This window comes from Pelodiscus sinensis, chromosome 7 (genome assembly GCF_052426305.1).
Source record: "Pelodiscus sinensis isolate ZL-2025 chromosome 7, ASM5242630v1, whole genome shotgun sequence".
NCBI classification, from domain to species: domain Eukaryota; kingdom Metazoa; phylum Chordata; order Testudines; family Trionychidae; genus Pelodiscus; species Pelodiscus sinensis.
The window spans coordinates 76,659,925-76,675,436 of NC_143058.1; the positions used below are offsets into that span (position 1 = coordinate 76,659,925).

The window sequence follows — 15,512 nt, forward strand, 5'->3', positions numbered from 1 at the left end:
TACAGCAGCAGTGTAGCTGCAGCCGCACAGGATGTGGCATGTGTTAGCCACTGAAGTACCTTGGTGGGCTCGCTACCCAAGCCACAGCCACCCCTGTGCTGTCACTGTTACATGGCTATTTTAACATTCTGACTGGAGCGGGACTAGTGTGTCCCCATCTAGCCAAGCTGGGAAGCACTCCTCCCGCTGCTGTAGTGATGTGTCCACAGTGACATACACAGTCATGCACCCCACACACCCCTGAGGCCAAACCAGGGCTTCCCGGAGATGGTTTAAATGCAGAGTGACAGTAGTTGCAATACCCAGCAGGACTGTCAAGTTGATAGTGGGGTTTGTTTGTTTGGGGTTTTTTTTTTTACTTTTATGTTAAACTCTATCCAAAACATGGCTTTCATTTAAAATTTGGCAGGAATTTAGTCTGTGTATGTAAATTAAGTGTGTTTAGTGTTCTGGGAGAGAAAATTGTTTGGAAATGGTGAGGCTATTTCAGCATATGAGCTAGCAACACTTCATACGGGGGTGTGTGTGTTTGTGTGTTTGTAAAGTGTTTTTCCATTCTTGCTTTGGGATCGCACAACAATCAAGTGATTGCATCTATAGAGACACTGCAACAGTGAGGAAGCAAATTGAAACAATGTCAAGCTGGGTCCATACAGGCTGCTTCACAGTGTCAGAACAAAATGACATATATTTGAGTTATGCTGCTATAAAAAAAAAAGCTAGAAATAAACAATTAAAGGAAGTAAAAGGCTAATACTTAAGTTAAAATAACATTAAAGGTGAATCCTTATTCTTTGTGAACAGAGATGTTCTCATTTCTGCTACAACATTTTTATATGCCCTGCAAATATTGGCACGCTGCTCTAATTCTGTATATGGAACCCCTTCCCCCAATATTATACATGGGCTCGTGTGCCTAGTCCTAGTATTGCAACCTATGGGTGTGTCTACTCTAGACTACAGGGTTTTTTCGAAAAAACTTCGCCTGTGTCTAGACTGCTGCCGCTTTCTTTCTAAAGTAAATCGAAAGAATGCAGCAGTTTTTTCGACAGTGGAAAACCTCATTTTACGAGGAAGAACACATTTTTTCCGAAAGTGCTCTTTCGAAGAAAGGCACTATGTAATGCAAACTGTGCTTTTTCACAGCAGAGCACCCAGACTACCTGCTGGAAAAAGCGGCTTGCTTTTTCGAAAGTACTGGTTGTAGTCTAGATGCTCTTTTTCGAAAGAGGCTTGCAGTCTAGACGTCACCTATGTGTAACGAAGCATAGCGATTACAGTGATCTGTGACTTCCATGGCAGAGTACCAAAAGTGTTGCAATGCTTAGATACAATGGAACTGAGCATATGGGTGAATGGAAATGACAGGCAGAAGCATGCTTGCAGTGATGACCTTTAAAAGCCTGCTATGTTAGCCTGCTTCACGGCAATCCTGAGTCAAGCAAATACTTAAGCATACACTCTGCCTCAGCACTAGTCAGCAAAGCACATAAGGATGTATTTAGCTTTCCGCTTTGCTGACTTGGGCTGCTTTGCTGAAGCAGGGCCTTAATCAGTACCACCACTACTAAGCTCTAGCTCATACATAGCACTGAGCATCTGTAGACTTCAAAATGCTTTGCAAAGGAAGTCAGTATCATTATCCCCAGTTACAGGGAAGGAAGGGATTTACGCACCTGTTAGGATAGTAGCAGAGCTGGGAATAATCCCAGGCCAGAGCTCTGTCCAGTAGGCCGCTAGGCTCCTTAGTAACTGTGAAGAATACCTAGGAAATAACTTGAGTTCTGTGTTTTGGTGTGTAACTATTAAAGGCTATTGGGAAGTCATTTATGTAATTATTAAAGGCAGTTGACAGATTCTAAAGATTATGATATGCCAGACTACACTGACACCTCGATGCTGTTTTCACTTGCAACATAAACTCATTCTGAGCTAAAGCAACAAAAAGGGTCAGCACATTACCTCCCATGTCACATCCCCTGGGATCATTATGTTCAGTCATTTTTTTAAAGCAACCTACATTAAACCTCCTAATGTCTCTAAAAATACCAACCTCTGTCCTACTGTCCCCAGGTCTTGAGCTGGCATGTTCATTCTATTGAAGATGGTTAAACTACATTGATTAAAACCTCCTCATCTTCCTTTTTCAGGATTCTTAAATTAGCCTTTTAGCTTGCTGGCGGTGATCTCAGATACAATAGATAACCGTCTCTGCTCGGCATCCGGCCATTTCGAAAGCCATCACTTACGCTGGCTTCATCTTTACTGCTTTTCAGCTTGAATAGCTGGAGGTTCATAGCCATAATTTACCACATTTTCCTAAAAAGGGCCTTTCAAACCAGGCAAAGCTTTCAAATGCATCATACTTAAATAGAGTTCACTTAACTTTCTTGCATACCTTTCCTTAATGATTTTTTCATTTAAAATTTCAAGTAAATTTAGTATATGTGAAAGATAGCAGATTGATAGTGCTTTAAGAATGAAAGCCCTTCCTTTATGCACAGGAGAGGTGATAAATCCTGTTTATGCACCTCATGGGCGTGGCTGCCCAAAGATATGCCTTCAACCCGGCTTACAGGGACTACATCCAAGGAGTCAGGTTTAATGGCCCACTCAGGCTACGTTTACACTGCAGCGTTTTTGCGCAGAGCGTCCTAGGGTTGCCAGATGGTTTCAACAAAAATACCGGACACACTTGACATTACATCACAATCTACATTACATCTTATTTACAAAATAACGGACATTTATATTTTATATTTTACGTTTATATTTTCTCAGTTCGTTTCCCGAACAGAAAGCTCAAATACTGGACTGTCCAGTTCAAAACCGGACACCTGGCAACCCTAGAGCATCCACACCTCAAGCGCATTTTTGTGCAAGAAAATTTTCAGGAATTGACAGAACAGAGGGGGTTTTGTGGTATCGGTATTCCTCTTTCTACGAGGAATAACTCCTTTTTGCGCAAGAGTTATTATGCAAAAAGGTGTGTGGACGGGCAGCAGGGCTTTTTTTAATGCAAAACCAGCCTATCAAAAGAAGCACCGGTGCCCTGGTGGCCATTCTATTAATGACAATCAGAGCTTTCTTGTAAGAGTGTCCATGCAGTCTGGATTCTCTTTTGTGCAAAAGCACATCGCTTTTCTGATGCACTTTTGCAGTGTGGATGCGCACTTGCACAAGAAGTTTTTGCAGAAGATCTCTTCCGCTAAAAGTTTCTTGCGCAAGAAGCCTGCAGGGTAGACGTAGCCTCTGGTCTTCACGTCTGTGCTGAGACTTGTCAGCAAAGGGGTTAAGCCAAATGTGGTGCTGTTTTCTGCAAAGGGAGCACATAGCTATTAGGAACTGGACATGTTCTTATGTTCTTATGACATTGAGTGCCTCAGGTCCACAGGGTTCAAGGGTGGCTTTGCTAATTACTTGGGATGGGAAAAGGAAGAGTGAGGGGTTGTTGTAACTATCAACACAGCACACTAGAGCAGTTGCATGACATCACAAACAAGTCAATGGCAATAGAATGCATGTGAGAGCGGCCCCTGGCTTTGCTACAGGACTGAGCTGAAAGAGGAAATGGATTGTTTGGGAGAAGGCTCTTAAAAGCCCATGTCAGTAATACTGGCAAAGGGAATACAGAAAAAAGGCTAACACAGTAAATAGCTTTTCGCATAAATGTTCTCTTTATTCAAGTTCTCCCCAGTGCTTTAAGGCTTGGAGAATTGATATATTCTTTCAGAAGTGTTGATTATCTGATATGCATTTAGTTCCTTCCTGCTCACCAAAACTAACTGAGAAGAAACTAAAACAGAGTTGAGTTTCTAATGCATTTTCGGACAAAATGAATAGCCTTGGGAATATTCCGAGGCAGGAACCTCCACAGCTGCCTCAGTGGGGCCCAGAGAATCCCTCTCCGGTGGGCCAAATTCAAGCTTCACTTCTGCTCATGTGATCCATGTTTTCACAGTCACTGCATGGGTGAAACTGATAGCAGAATTTGACCTTTCCTCTCTTGATTGATGATTAGCTTGATGCACTTTCTGAGTGATTGTTGTAAATGAACAATTGCAAATACTTGCAAGAGGCCCTCGGGCAGTTGTGCAAATCCTAAAATGTTTCCATCTGGGTGGGGCAAGTCTTGGAAATGCTCACAAGTCAGGTGAACATGCTGCATTTCTTTTGAAAAGCTAGTGATAGGGCATCAGCTTAATTAATTGGGTCTGTAGCTTCAGCGTTGATCATTATAAGGGACACAAACTGTCCCTTTTGCATTCATATTCCCATCTTCAATTGAAAATTAAAAGAAACATTTTTAACTAGTAGTTCAACTAGACTAATGAGGGTGAAGGGAATGTGATAATGGCTATGTGGGAAAACAATAGCATTGACACTAGTGTTAAGGATGCTGCTATCCATCTCCAGTCTTTCCTTGGGAGCTGAAGGAATGCTGCGTGATCATCTGATGAAGTGGGTTTTACCCACAAAAGCTTATGCCCTAATAAATCTGTTAGGGTATGTCTACACTATCACCCTAGTTCGAACTAGGGTGGTAATGTAGGCAACCGGAGTTGCAAATGAAGCCCGGGATTTGAATTTCCCGGGCTTCATTTGCATCTCGCTGGGCGCCGCCATTTTTAAATGTCCGCTAGTGCAGACTCCGTGCCGCGCGGCTACACGCGGCACGGACTAGGTAGTTCGGAATAGGCTTCCTATTCTGAACTACCGTTACTCCTCGTGAAACGAGTTCGAACTAGGGTGGTAGTGTAGACATACCCTTAGTGTCTAAGGTGCCACAGGAGTCTTTGGGTTTTTTCCCCTCAAATAGCTAAATTCATCCTAGCCTGAGTATGTAGAGATCAAACCTGCTCCAGCTGCAAACCATTAGATCAGAGCTCCTTCAAAATTGCAGGATGATTAAGACCTGGGGTTTTATTCTGGGCTTAGCTCGAAGTCTGGGCAGAGAGCCCTGTAGATAGCTGAATCATTCCATGCTACATTCTTATGCTATAAAAGTTAAATCTCAAATTCACTGGCTTTTCAAATTGTCTCTGTTGTTGTTTCCTACTAATAAGGTTCCTGATCCAAATCACAGTCGATTAAAATCTTCCATTCACTTTAGTGGGTTCTGGGATCAGGCCCAAAGACTGGGGGATGTGGCTACTCCTACTCCATCCAGGTCTCTTGCCCTCCCTTTAGGCCTGATTCAAACAGAGCATGTGACCGTCTGGAAGTGGCCCTCTTCATTCTATGGCCTCTCCAGGCAGGAGGGGGTCAAATTCTCAGTTCTGGACTCCTTTCTCCTCAAGAGGCTGGGACCCATGAGAGCAGTGGAACAAACTAATTATACCAGCAGTGAATTTGGCAGACCAGGCTCTTGAAGGAAGCCAAGCCTCGTCCTTCTTAATCCTGGATTAAAGGCCAGAGATGAGCTACATTTACTCATATTGCCTTTTAAAAGAGCCTGATTTACATAGGGTCAGTGCTCAGTAATTCTGGCCTCTTTAAGTCTCTCCCCTTGGGCTCCCCAAAGTTGAGGTATCTCAACACTTACTCATTTAGCCAAAAACATTGATGTGTTTGGAAGGAGAATTACACCCACTCTCTCCTCAGCCAGAATGATGGTGGGGCTTCACGGGGGTGGTGGGAACCCAAAGGTTCAGTTTGGGACACAGAGGATCTCTTGGGGGACAGTGCTGCTGATAGACACCAAGACTTCTCGGGTACATAGAGGGCAGTGATGGATAGCCTATTGATTTTCTTTGCTAAGGCACTGACATTTTTTCCCTCTTGATAAGTGTTGGTGAGCTAACAGTTCAAACCACTCAATGGATGTGTGTATGTCTTTTTCTCCTTCTTGTCAAGCTTCGTTGTTCTGTGCTATAAATTGCTCTAGCTCACTAAATGAATACAGGCAGTCCCCGGGTTACGTACAAGATAGGGACTGTAGGTTTGTTCTTAAGTTGAATCTGTATGTAAGTCGGAACTGGCGTCCAGATTCAGCCGCTGCTGAAACTGATCAGTTTCAACAGCGGCTGAATCTGGACGCCAGTTCTGACTTACATACAGATTCAACTTAAGAACCCCAAGCGTCCCCAAGTCAGCTGCTGCTGAAACTGATCAGCGGCTGATTCCAGGAAGCCCAGGGCAGGGGCTTCCTGTAGTCAGCCACTGGTCAGTTTCAGCCGCGGCTGACTTGGGGACGCCTGGGGCAGAGCAGCTGGGGTGCTGCTGGGTTGCTCCAGTAGCGCCGCCACTCCTTGGCGCTACTGGACCAACCCAGCAGCACCCAAGCTGCTCTGCCCCAGGCGTCCTGATTCAGCCGCTGCTGAAACTGACCAGCAGCGGCTGAATCAGGACGCCTGGGGCAGAGCAGCTGGGGTGCTGCCGGGTTGGTCCAGTAGCGCCCAGAGCGGCCCTACGGGACCAACCGGCAGCGCCCCAGCTGCTGTACCACAGGCGTCCGGAGCAAAGTCGCGGAGCACGGGGGCAGCGGGACAGCCCAGACGCGCCGTGGCTATCCTGCTGCCCTCGGGCTCCGCGGCTTTGCTCTGCTTTGCTCCCCCTCTCCCTGGTCTGCAGACCAGGGGGACGGGAGCAAAGCGGCGGAACACACGGGCAGCAGACAGCCCAGATGCGTCTCCGCCGCTTTGCTTCCTCTCCCTGGTCTGCTGGAGACCAGGGAGACGGGCCCTGTTCGTAACTGCGGATCCGACATAAGTCGGATCCACGTAACTCGGGGACTGCCTGTAGTAGTAAGCTGGAGTTGTTGAAAACAGTAGAGTACTGTACACATTTCTGAACAGAGGCACCTGTGTAGCATTCGCCCATAAAGCTTCTCATGACTTACTCATTAATTTAGGTTGAATCAGTCATCTGGAATTTTTGTAAAGGATCTTTGAACAGTGAGGGCATGTCTAAACTCAGAAATTATTTCGAAATAACTTATTTCAAAATAATAACTCCTGAAATACCTATTTCAAAACAGCGTGTCCACACTACAGGGAAGCCTTGAAATTAGTCCAAGGCAGGCTCCTTTAATGTGGATGACTTAGAGCCCCAAGAAGCACTGAGGAGTAATTACTTTGAATGACTCTGGGAGTAGTTATTTCAAAATAGCAGCACTATTGCTATTTCGAAATAACTATTTTGAAATAAGCATTATTCCTCTTGGAAAGCAGGAGTTATTATTTCAAAATAACCAGCCCCTTATTTTGAAATAATAGGCTTGGTAGTGTGGATGTGCCACTTGTTATTTTGAAATAACTCCCTGGTGTAGACCAGGGCTACGATGGTACTGTTTAGGCATATTACACTTCTTTGGCCCTGTCATTTTTTAAAAACTGTATTCATCTCTTGCTTCAATCTCTTGCTTCTTTTGCAAATTGTGGAAGCTAGACAACAGTGGATCTGTTTTCAAAGATGACTCTTTTTGGAATGTGCCACTTGAGGTGCTCTTTAGGAGCCTGATTTTCAGATGGCAGGTGCTTGACACGCCTGATGTTCTTTGTTTCCACCTGGGCACCCAAAAAATAATAGTTTTGAAAAATGTGTAAATACAGAAGCATTTATCCTGGAAAGAACCAATTCTGGAAAGATTACACTGAAAAGTAAGTGAGCTCTACTCTGACTAAGGCACACACATTTGGTTAACAGGGCTTGCTCTATGCTGAGCAATAAAAAGAAATGTCACCACTAAAAGGCATTTGGATCAGGGAGATGTTAACATAAATGTCTGACTATGGACAGCCAGTTACAAATCTCCCTGTCTTGCTCAGTCTCAACCTGCTTTTACATTAAAACTTGTAATGATGATACATGACTTCCTTAAATTACTGTGAATTTATTTGAAACCAAAGGGAAAGTGGGTCATTGGGTTTTGCGTCCACTAAGATATGTGTGGGATGATAAAATAGAGAGTGTTAAATGGATCTAGCATTAATGGCAACTAATGATGGGCACTAAGATACTATTGAAAGTTATAAGGATAATACCCATGACCATGTTAATAATGAGTTATGGCCATTATGAAGACACTAGTGACAATATTTCAATGGTACTCAGATTATCCGCTTGCTTTCCTTTTCCTCTGTTTTTTTTTTAAGCTGATCATTTAGTGGAAAAGAAATGTGATGAGATGTACCATGAAGCACCAGTTCTCTTGCACGCTCGGTACTATTCATTGACTTTGGCGATTGCTATGGAAAGCTTTGCTATAGTTCAGACTTGACAGGTCTCATAAAGTGGATGTTTTCAATGGTCCCAAAACATGTTTTGTCATTCTAGTGGGCTTTCCAAGGTTAGAGGATGGCTTTGCAATGCCTGAGCAAGACATTGGCGATGACAATGAAGACAGTGAGTATAAAATGCCATTCAGACTATTTAGGGGACGCTTATGTTGTATTATCATGGTCTACAATTATTACTAGAGAAAGGTACAATCCACAGTTTTGACTGCGCATTGGAACTTTTCTCAAGTATAGGAGTATTTGAATCCTATTCAGCTCCGCTCCCTCGTCCTGATCCTAACAGCCCTCCAGAAAACACCTTTCACCAATCCCAAAACGGTCCACTATGATTTTAGCATCATTGGGAGGGGAGGTTCCCAAGTGTAGCACTGTCTCTTAGGTGGTCTCTGAATGGCTGGGCTATTAAAATCTTACATGCTCCAAACTCTCCCCCGAGATCACAGTTTGACTTTGAGACTGTATTACCTCTGCTCTGAGGTAGGAGAGGTGCAGATGGTTTACAAAAGTTGAGGAAGCTGGGTTGGCTAGTGGTCACAACACAAGAATGGCCATCTGGAGAGCTGAGCTCTGATCCAACTTTGCTACCTGCTCTTTGTGTGCATGACTACAGGCCAGCCATCAGTCTCTCCATGTTTTGGCTTCCCTCTCTCCAAAGTGGGGATAATAATACTTTTCTCTCCTTGGTAAAGTACTTTGAAGTCTGCAGATGAAAAGTTCTGCACACTCACAAACAACTGCAATTAACACAGCATCTGGGCCAATTTAGGAGACACTGGAAAAATTGCTGAAAGCCTGTAGGTGGATTTCAGCAAGGAAGAGGACAGCTTTAAAATATATAAATAAAGCTTTACAAACTGTCAAAAATTCTTAGGGATTCATTTCAGGATTTGGGATGAGATTTGGCCATGTCCTCCCCGCCCCCAAACCAGCCCACCTTCTCCTGTTGTCCAGAGTTTATAATGTATGAAAGATTATTAAAATAATAAGCCAGATCTTCAACTGGAAAATCAGTGTAGCTCCACTGAAGCCAGCTCTCGGCACTTGAGAATCTGGCTCACCTCTCTTTGTGGCATCTATGACTAAAGTTCACCTGAGCACAGGGTTTCAAGTGGGGAAGTCCTCATTGGGTGGTCTTGGGGTGATAATTATATCCTCCTGCCTCCCCAGGGATGTTGTGAGTATTAATGTATGTACGTACAGGGTTCTGAACACGTGCTCTGTAAATATGATCATTGTCTCAGTTACTGACAAAAGCATACTGCAGAAGTAGTTACAAGTAACACTCTGTCCTTCAGTGAAACCCAGCCGTAATACAGGCCTCATTGTGTGCCCATTGACATATATAGCAAAGCTCCTATGGACACTAGTAGAGTAGGATAAGGCCTTGTCAGAAGAAGTGCTTTCTATAGATGAAGAATCCTTTCAGTCAAGACAGAGGTATTTAGTACAGGAAAGTTTGCATTGATGCTGCCTAACCCTTTCTCTGAATATTTTGCATGGGCTTAAAATGTGGCATGGTAAAAAAGTGGTTCTCTAAAAGCAGGCACCTATTACTAAATATTTGCTGCCCTATTGCTGCCTATGTGCCATTCAACTTTGCATCTAAGTTTCTAGAAAACATGATTTTCTTTTACTATTCATCCGCACTGAAACATCAACAAACTGTATTTGTGGTGGGGCAAACAGAAATGAACCTTCAGCCTTCGGAGGTCTCTTCCAGCTCTATAGTTCCATGATTCTAAGCATTCATGGAGCTCACTCACATTGCAGCTTGACGTGTAAATGACACAAATTAGGTATGGGAGCTCTGACAGGTCACAGAGATGGACTCCTTACAGGAGATTCCCACAGAACCAAATTTCTTACTGCAGCTGCACTGAAAGGTCAGCGTCTCGGATGGTGTAATTTGATAGCGCTCCACTGGCTTAATTAAAGCTCTGCTGATTTATGCCAGCTGATTAACTGACTCTTACTTTGACCATCACAAACATTATTATTTACAAATAAGTGTAAGGTGAAGGATGGTGTCTGCCTAATAAATGTCCATTATATTGCAGGTTATTTCAGTCTGGACAACAACAACACCCTGTTTGCCACTAACTCTCCAGTAACCCCAAGGCTGGGCAAAGACAAGAGCTGGCTCTACACTTTGGATCCAATCCTAGTCACCATCATAGCGATGAGTTCCCTTGGCGTTCTCCTAGGGGCCATTTGTGCTGGGTTGTTGCTCTACTGTACCTGCTCCTACACTGGTCTGTCTTCTCGAAGCTCCACCACACTGGAGAACTACAACTTTGAGCTGTATGATGGCATCAAGCACAAGGTCAAAATGAACCACCAGAAGTGCTGCTCCGAGCCATGACTGATTGCAGCAGAATCCCACGTGACGTTTCATTCCAGCGCGGCTAGCTGGTGAAGATTACTTTTTTTCTATGGGAATGGAATGCCATAATCTCAAACCAATCTGGAATGCAGAAGGGGCATGAGGCCCTTGTCGTAAACCAGAGCTGTAAACTCCAGTGAGCAGATTACAATCGGCAAGGACTGTGGTATCTAAACAATGATTTTAATGATGAAAACTGTGCTGGAACAAGGAAAGGAGCTCGTATGTCCCCGCCCCTCCCCGCCCCCTTTTTGTGAATGATTGAGACATGGCCCAGGAAATGTTGGTTTACATTTTGGATGTGAGGAATAAGATGTTGATCATTATTTCCCACTTCCTTTCTCAAATATGTGGCTGAAAATTCCTCAGCCATTCTGTCTTTAGAAATGACACTCACCCAAAAGCCCATCCTGCTTCTATGCCCATTCAGATATTCTTTGGAGTTAAGGGATTTGTTCTTGGTGTATGTTATATCAATCCGGCAAGCTGCAGTTTCTATGCCTAAAATGAAAGCATGTTGTTGCCTTTAACTTTCCATATTCAGGTGGGGTAGGGGGTAGAAAGAATTACACCAGTTGTAGGGTCAATGGAAAAAGGTGTACTTTTTTAAGAGAGTAAGAAGCAAAGTAGAAAGGAAACTTTACATGAGAAGCACCCCTCAGAGAGACGCTGAAGAGCCTTAAAGTGATTTATGAATAAGAGCCATTTATTAAATCCAGATCTTGGATTGAAACAGCAGTGGCCTTCCTCATAAGGGCTCTTTTATAAAATATATATAAAAAAAAGAAATAAAAAGGATAAAACTGTAGGAAACAAAAGACACACAATTATAAGGTTCCCAAGATTCTGGAGAAGGCTTTTTTTTTTGAGAGAGAGAGAGAATGGTCTGATATATATTTAAATATTTTGATAATGTGATTGCCACTCAGAGTAAGACAGAAAAATTAACTAGCATCAGCCACCATCCTGTGAATTAATTGAGTGCTCTACTAAGGCGGTACCCAGTCTTTCTGCTTTGGGTTACAGTAACTTCCTCTGCTTTCCATGGTGTCAGGCATGAGCTGCAAGACTCCAGTTTGGATATCAAGTAAGAGTTTAGGCCAAAATGCAGGCACCTTCTCATCCCTTCAGAGCAAAGCTGTTTTGCGTCTGACCTGTTGCCAATACCCCCAACAAAATTATGTGGTGTTTTGTTTTAATCAAGTGCCTTAGAAAAACATATTGTTTCTATGTCTAGAGATCAGTGATGTATCAAACTACAAGCAAGGCATTCATCCTTCCCCTCGTCTTCCTCTTTGTAATATATACTTCACTGGAGCTCTACTGGGTAGAGCCTAATTCAAGTGTCTTGTTCTTGCAAATGGTCTGGTTATATTTTGTGGGTGTGCGTGTACTACAGAAGAGGTGTGTGAGGACCATAATGTAACAAAAAACAAGGTTTAAAATCTGTGGTTTCACAGCAGTGACGTGATTTCAGTTTTAATACAGCTTGGTTATCTATAATAATGTTTCCATATTCCTGCACATGGGTTATCCATATGGAAGCAGGCACCTTGCCAGCAATTTTATCCTTAAAGTGCCCATAGATCCTGTTATTTTCATATGACTTCCAGGATCTTCTTGTGAGATACCTGAGCTGGCTCAAATATCTTTTCATTTCAGATATAAAAATATTTGGGGGGAGGTTTTTTGGCTGGGTGTGGGGGTGGGCTTGTTTTTGTTTGTTTTTACAATCTCAAAGTTTTCTGGGCATAGTGCGACATGAAGTGGCATTTGCTCTGTGTACTAGGAGCAAGCCAGCTAACAGAACAAGTACTCAGTATGATGAGCAGCATTTAGAGTGAAAAGAGGTAGAATGCATGTGGGCATGATTCGAGGGCTCTTTAGCTCAGCATGCATGTTAATGGCTCTTGTTGAGAGGTCCATGAAACGCTCACTTAGAGTTATTCGAAAAATCCTCCTGAAAAATAAGCACAGGCCATTGTTGACAGTCATGACACAGACATACACATTTTGAAAAGTACATTCTTGTCTGGTATGTGACTGTCATGTTCCTAACAAAAACACCGGCACAAAACCAGCCCTGTTTTTATTTTGAAAAATTGGTCATCTTCACTTCATCATTCTCAATCTACCCATTTCTCTACAATCCCTCCTCCCCCGTAAAATGTATCAGACCATTTCAAAGACAGATTGCTGCTACTCATCATCAACTTTATCCCGCTTCTAATCACACAAAAGGGGAAGGGTGAATGGAAAATGACCATAGTCACCTGCCTATAAAAGTCAACCTATGGGAACAATAGTCATTAATATATAGTAACCGTAATGTTACAGTGTCGAGTAGGCAGCTAGAAGGGGAGAGTTCGTATATACATAGAGTCAGCTTGATGTGTGGTTACGCACGCATGTGAATTCTCTGTATGTATCATGTATGTTAATGATTATGTGGGACTGAATAGTGTTACTGTAGCTCTGGTCTGGGACATGAGAGTACTGCTGATCCTGGCACTAATTTGGGAGGGATCTAGCCAAGCTGTGCATAATGGATAAGAACACACTGTAAGAGTCCTGCATGTTTATTCCATGTTGGTTGGTACAGGGCCCTGAGTGTGCACACTTGCTAAGCAGAAACAGGCCAGTCATGCTGCATAGGTGATACCTCGCTGACTGCTCCTGGGTGCTATACTGTTCTAATACAGATAACGGTGTTTCCCTGTATCTTTAAGAGGGAGAATAAAATTGGTGCAGACAATTCAATGCATCTCCATCTGCAAAGGCCAAGTATCTGCGCAATGGCCTTTCCCGAATACGCAACTAGAGCAGTGTTAATAATGCCTTTGCTGGTGTATGTTACCGCCACACCCTCCCAGTGTCAGGTAATCATTACTTACAGGCATGTTGTCATGTTGCTGATTTCATTTTGCAGGGAGGTGAGCATGGGAATTACACCTTAAGAAACTGTACGCAGAAGCTGAACTTTTCCAAGGGTTGCAGTGCAAGGTAGTCGACTATTCCCTGGCTGAGCCAGGACATAAGGACTTCAGCTCTTTTACTGTGATTCTTTAGTGTAAAAAGAAAAATCAAGCTGTGTTTATATGATTTGTATGAAAACCCTTTAAAATGCCTATTTAATAAACATGACAGTAGAGAGGCTGTTCCAGTTTGTTTTGTTACAAAAAATTTTTAAAATAAAGCGGGGGGGGGGGGGGGGAGTTTGCTGGGGCCTTTCCATGGGGAAGTTGCAGGCACCCGGGAAGGTGGCTTGGCCTATCCAGGCAAAGGAGCCCAGGCAAATGCAGTTTTGAGGCAGGGCTGATGGGTGATGTAATCCCAGATGGAAATCGCATGCTTTGGGAGTGTCCAAAGGGCAAGGCTATTGCTCGCTGTAGTACGGTTTGGGTAGCAGTAAGACCAAGATCTCCATCAGGGCAGAGAGATGGCCTGAGGCGTGAAGCTTGGGAGGGTTCCTAGGTAGGGTGACCATATTTCCCTATGGCAGATATGGGACAACAGACCAATTGCTCTGGTTTAAGTGAGTTCAGCCGCAATCGATCACAGCAAGGCAGCACACATGGTCAAAATAGCCCCCATTAGAAGACACACTGCACTGCTATCTGCCTCTGTGTTTTAGAAATGTGCATCCATCTGTCTGTTTGTCCGGGACGCTGCTCGTGCAAGAACTACTCCTAAACAGTCAGAGCTAGGGCCACCAAACGTGGGAGGCAGCTTCCTCGTATAGTACTTTAAAGCAAGGTGGGGGTTCTTCTTTGAGGAGTGTCCCCATAGGTGCGCCACCTTACGTGCTTCAGCGCCGGAGATTTGTGACAGCAGTCCCCTTGGCTGACCGCACATCTGCAGAGCTGGTGTGTGTTCTGAGCAGGCTACTGCACATGCGTCTCTGGTTGCAGATCAGCAGTCTCCCCTTCACCTAATTCAAGACTTATTTCCTTGTATATGGTTTATTTAGACAAGTTCAGTTGTAGTTTAGATTCTTAGAGAGAGTTTCTATTCCTAAGGCTTTTTTTAAAAAAGGAGAGAAGCGGCGATTGCTTCATTACACTAGCAGCACCTAACAGCTGCACACTACAACTGAGCCTCCGGGAAATGCCTGGTTTGCCTGGGTTCAAGCGGTGTACCACCTGCAAACTTGCCATTTCAATCTCCGACGGCCACCACTAGAGCCTCCTCTGTCTCGGGCAGTATCAGGTATCAGAGAACTGCCCATGTGGCCAGAAACTGACTAACCGCTCTAGGAGAGCAAGGAGGCTTCAATTAAAAATGCTCCAAATAGAGATTAGCTCAAGAGAGCCCACTGACCCTGATCAATCCCCCCTCCCAGACAGAGATCACCTGGGACGGAGTCGGAAAGAGCGGCTCCCCCCGGGTCAAGCCCAAAGGAGCGGCAAAGACTAACGTTAATAAATGGTCTTGCTCTTCCTCAGGGACTGAATCGCCATCAAGGAAGCAATCAGTCCATGCTAATGCTGCGTCTCTACTCCAAGCGAAGGGGTTGGAGAAGCAGCGATCAAAGGGAGGAGAAGAGTCAGGATCCCAAGTGCACACGCCACGCGTCAGACAAACCACTGACAGGAGAGAAAAGTAAAGCCTCTTGTCAGCACCAGCAGGGAAACCCACGCCAAAAGCTGAGGCACGGAACAAGCAGCGCTCACACACGGCACTCAGCCACAGCACATCACCGGCACCACTGACATACGCGGCACTGGCAGCTCATGCTGTACAGCCTCTCTTACAATTAATGCTGCCACAAACGCCTCCCCCCCTCCTTCCAGCCTGCTCTCCCCCGATACCTCAGTTCACACGGGCAGCTGAACTGACGGGTCACTCGGTACCAGGGACGCCCCGTCCGGTACCCACGGTACCTCTAA

At 44.3% G+C, this 15,512-nt stretch overlaps 1 protein-coding gene across 4 annotated transcripts in view; it reads left to right on the plus strand.

Annotated features, from left to right (window-relative positions):
- The window catches only part of NRP2 (neuropilin 2), a 131,212-nt gene extending 117,438 nt beyond the window's left edge, over positions 1-13,774 (plus strand). For 2 of the 4 annotated variants that reach the window (XM_075934328.2, XM_075934329.2), the window contains exons 16-17: positions 8,278-8,346; positions 10,298-13,774. In XM_075934328.2, the coding sequence (XP_075790443.2) occupies positions 8,278-8,346; positions 10,298-10,602 (374 nt within the window). In that variant the 3' untranslated portion in view covers positions 10,603-13,774. The remainder of the gene's footprint in view (positions 1-8,277; positions 8,347-10,297) is intronic. The other 2 variants (XM_075934330.2, XM_075934331.2) reach the window with 1 other exon arrangement.
- The last annotated feature ends 1,738 nt before the right edge of the window (positions 13,775-15,512 follow it).